Source organism: Frankliniella occidentalis, unplaced genomic scaffold, assembly GCF_000697945.3.
Source record: "Frankliniella occidentalis isolate FOCC.00 unplaced genomic scaffold, Focc_3.1 Scaffold33, whole genome shotgun sequence".
NCBI lineage: Eukaryota > Metazoa > Arthropoda > Insecta > Thysanoptera > Thripidae > Frankliniella > Frankliniella occidentalis.
The window spans coordinates 1,796,607-1,800,085 of record NW_026267163.1 but is presented as its reverse complement, the minus strand read 5'-3'; the positions used below and the strand labels follow the sequence as shown (position 1 = coordinate 1,800,085).

The following is a 3,479-nucleotide window of genomic DNA, read 5'->3' as shown; positions in this document are numbered from 1 at the left end:
CCCCCCTGGGCTGGGCTGCCGCTGCACCTCATGTGCCTCCTGTGCCTCGCACTTTCGTCGTGCTCATCGACTTTCGATTTCCCCCGGATTAAGTCTCCCCCCGCCTCCCGCACGTGTGGACTGCCCCCGCGGGGCGGGCGGGGCAGGACATCCGGGCCGTCACCGCGGAGGGGCGGGCGGCTCGCGCCGGTGGTGGGCGGGGCGCCTGCTGCGCCTAGGAGGAGTCACGCTGGTTCCGATTAATTGGCGACGCAGCTCAGCTCGCGAGTCGCGATTGAGACGGGGGAATGGGCGGGGCGCCTGCTGCGGTGTGCTGCTACGCCTCGCAAAGCCCCCGGCGGCGCCCCGAGCCAAGCCGCACATGTGCGCAATCCAATCGCAGCACGTGCACGACGTGCATGCGCCCTTATAAATGGGGACTATTTGTAAAAAGATGGCATCGGGAAAGTGAGAGCAGAGCGCAGCGCGGGTAGGGGAACAACAACAGTATAACAACAACATCAACAAAAAGGACGCCCGTGACTCGCTCCGGGGAACGCGCGCTCACCTGGAGACAGCAGTCCACCATGGGGACGGGCTCGACGGGCTCCAGGACTTCGATGATCTCCACGTCGTCGCCGACGTTGGTCACCTCCAGGAGCATGTCCTCGTCCATGTCCTCGTCCAGTAGGTCGCCGCCGGCCGACTCGTCGGTCACGCTGGTGCAGTCGCTGGCCGCCTCCGACGCTGCCGCCGAGGCGGCCCCCGAGGCCGCCCCCGACCCGTCGGCGGCGGCAGTCTGGTCGACGGGGAGCGCGCCCGGGGCCAGCCGGTCGCTCGCCGTCGTGCTGCTGAGCGACAGGTGGTCCGGCCTCTGCAGCTCCTTGCCTACAGAAAACAAACGCAAACGACAACAAAAAACGTCACATAAAACGGCTAAAAATGCTCAACACGCAGCTAAAGAGCCGCTGCGTGTGGACGACGACGGCTCTTTCCAGGCAACAGGCCATAAGATACGGATCCCGGCTAATCCAGCGCCGCATTCCAGTTCGCTTTTTGCATGGGCCGCGCGGCCGGGGGATACGGCGTCCCCGCACGCCACCGGCGCACATTCCGCACCGGCAAACACGTGCGGACCACGACAGCGCCCCGCCAGAGAAACATGAAACGAAACGTTCCACTAGTACGCGGAGGACTCTTTTACCCTCTGTACTCTGCTGGCTCGAAACGGACCGGAAAACGGGGCGGATGTCGTTGTTGGACGCAAAATTAATCCGCAAGCCAGCAGCAGCAGCGTCCCTCTCGCCAGCAGCGGGCGGCCGCCACCGGCAAGGCCTCCGACATTAAGCGGAATGGGGCCAGGAGGAGGAGGAGGAGGAGGAGGGGTCGGGGAAGAATGCCGCCGCACGCGAACGAGAAGAGGACGTTTCTCAAATTTCAAAAATTCCTGAAAGCGAGCGACGGCGCCGCTGGCTGCGCGGGGGGCGGGCCCGGGGGGCGCGGGCCGCGATACATATTTAGAGGGAAGGCAGCAGGCAGCCGCGACTGGAATGCGGCCAGGGAGTAGAACAAGCCGAGTCCAATTCCATACACAGCGAAAATAAGAGATCCGCTCACCTCCCGTGGCGGGCGCGGGCTCCAGGCTGATGTTCCGCCGGATTTCGGCGCAGCGTACCCTGGTGGGCTCCTCGTCGTGCCGGTGCCGCACCCCGGACGACAGCCTCCCGCACCGCCCGTTGACGGCGCGCCCGTGCCGGCCGTCGGCCATGAACTTGGGGTCGACGAGGCCGTCGTCGTCGTTCTCCGACTCGGCCGCAGCAGCGGCGGCGGCGGCCGCCAGCGCCGCACCGACGTCGTCGGCGACGTCCTGTATCACCCCCATCTGCTTCATGTGCACCGTCTGATTCTCCACCCACTTCCGGATCATGGACTTCTTGTGCGAGTCCATGAAGCCGTAGTTGCCGGACGCGGGCCCGTTGCCGTTGCCCAGGATGGACAGCCCGTTGCCGCCCGGGGCGTGCTTCTGCTGCAGCGGGCCGTCCACCCAGGTCTCCCTCTTGGCGTGGCCCTCCTTCAGGATGAGGGTCCGCGCCTCCACCACCCTGGACTTGGACACCCGGGGGCCGTCGATCCACCGCTCCTCCGCGCCGCCCGCGCCGCCAGCGGCGCCCGTCTTCCCGGCGGCCGACTTGGCCGGCGACGACTTTGCCGACGACGCGTTCCTGACGGGCGACGACTTGGGGCTGTTGGTCTGCTTGGTGCGCGCGCGCGTGGGGCCGGGCGAGCCGTGCGGCCGGTGGTGCTCGGCGCTGGAGCCCCGCAGTGCGCGGCCCATGGCGGCGCGGTGGTCGCCCTCCCCCAGCCCGGGCAGGTACACGGGCGGGTGCTCGCCGTCGGTGGCGTCGTCGGCCGGCCCGACGTAGATGACCGTGTCGGCCGACTGCTCGGACGAGGACGGCTCCAGGTCCGAGCCGCGCTGCTGCATGTCCTGCTCGCCGTGGAGGCCGAGGCCGTGTCCGAGGCCGTGGCCCGGGCCGCAGGCCGTGCTCTGGCTGGGGAACTTGATCTTGCGCCGGCGCATGCGGTGGATGCGGCTCGCCAGCTGCACCGTGGCCAGCGTCTCGGCGTACGCCTGGTGCTGGCCCTGCTGGCCGGCGGCCACGTGCACCAGCATGGCGGCGTGGCACGTGATGGGCGACAGGCACTCCTTGAGCAGCTGCGTGATGCGGTGCTCGCGGTGCGGCAGGTGCTTCTGGCCGTTGAAGATGGCGAGCAGCACGTGGCCGAGGCTCGACAGCGACAGGCCCTGCGACGACGACGTGCCGCCGCCCTGGCCCGCGCCCCGGCCCAGGTCCACCAGGTGCAGTCGGCTGCGCCCGCCCGCCACTGCAAACAACACAAAGCCAGTCAGAAATGCACGTGCAAGAGGGTTGCACTCCTAAACACCTGTAATTCAACTGCAAGTGTGTGACTAGCACTTGACTCACCGCCGCCCTTGCCCGCCACGCTGTACTGGTAGACGTGCAGGGTGAAGAGCAGGTGCGCCTCCTCGTCCGAGCGCGCCGCGAGCGCGCAGTCCAGGTAGTGGGCGGCGCGCTCGGCAGACGGCACCCGCAGCTCGCAGTGGTTCTGCAGCTGCGTCCCGAGCACGGGGTCGTCCCGCAGGTACACGCCCGGCGACTGCTCCGAGTCTGCAAAGCACACACAAATAAGAACAGAAGTAAATAAGGGTTGTGAAGAAAAAAAATATAACACGGCGTGGTCTTTGGCCTCGTCGTCGTGGGCGTGCGGGCAGGCAGAGGGCATCGCGGGCGTGGCCACGCCCCCCTCCCCCGCCCGTGCACGTACGCGTTACCTAATATATCGCCCAGGTATGTCACAAGCCATCGCGGAGTAGAGGAGGGAGGGCAACGTGAGCGGGGGAAAAGGGCTCATAAAGCGCGGACGGAAACTGTTATCTCAGCACTAAACCGATTTAACACCCCCAGCCCCAACCCCCC

The 3,479-nt window shown here is 67.0% G+C and overlaps 1 protein-coding gene across 2 annotated transcripts in view; it reads right to left on the bottom strand.

The window, feature by feature from the left end:
- Nucleotides 1-3,479, bottom strand: part of LOC113212278 (pneumococcal serine-rich repeat protein) — a 154,779-nt gene that overhangs the window by 11,378 nt on the left and 139,922 nt on the right. The window contains exons 9-11 of one of the 2 annotated variants that reach the window (XM_052265958.1): nt 2,967-3,170; nt 1,597-2,865; nt 548-867 (exon numbers count right to left, since the gene is read on the bottom strand). In XM_052265958.1, coding sequence (XP_052121918.1) covers nt 548-867; nt 1,597-2,865; nt 2,967-3,170 — 1,793 coding nt within the window. The remainder of the gene's footprint in view (nt 1-547; nt 868-1,596; nt 2,866-2,966; nt 3,171-3,479) is intronic. The other variant, XM_052265959.1, reaches the window with a different exon arrangement.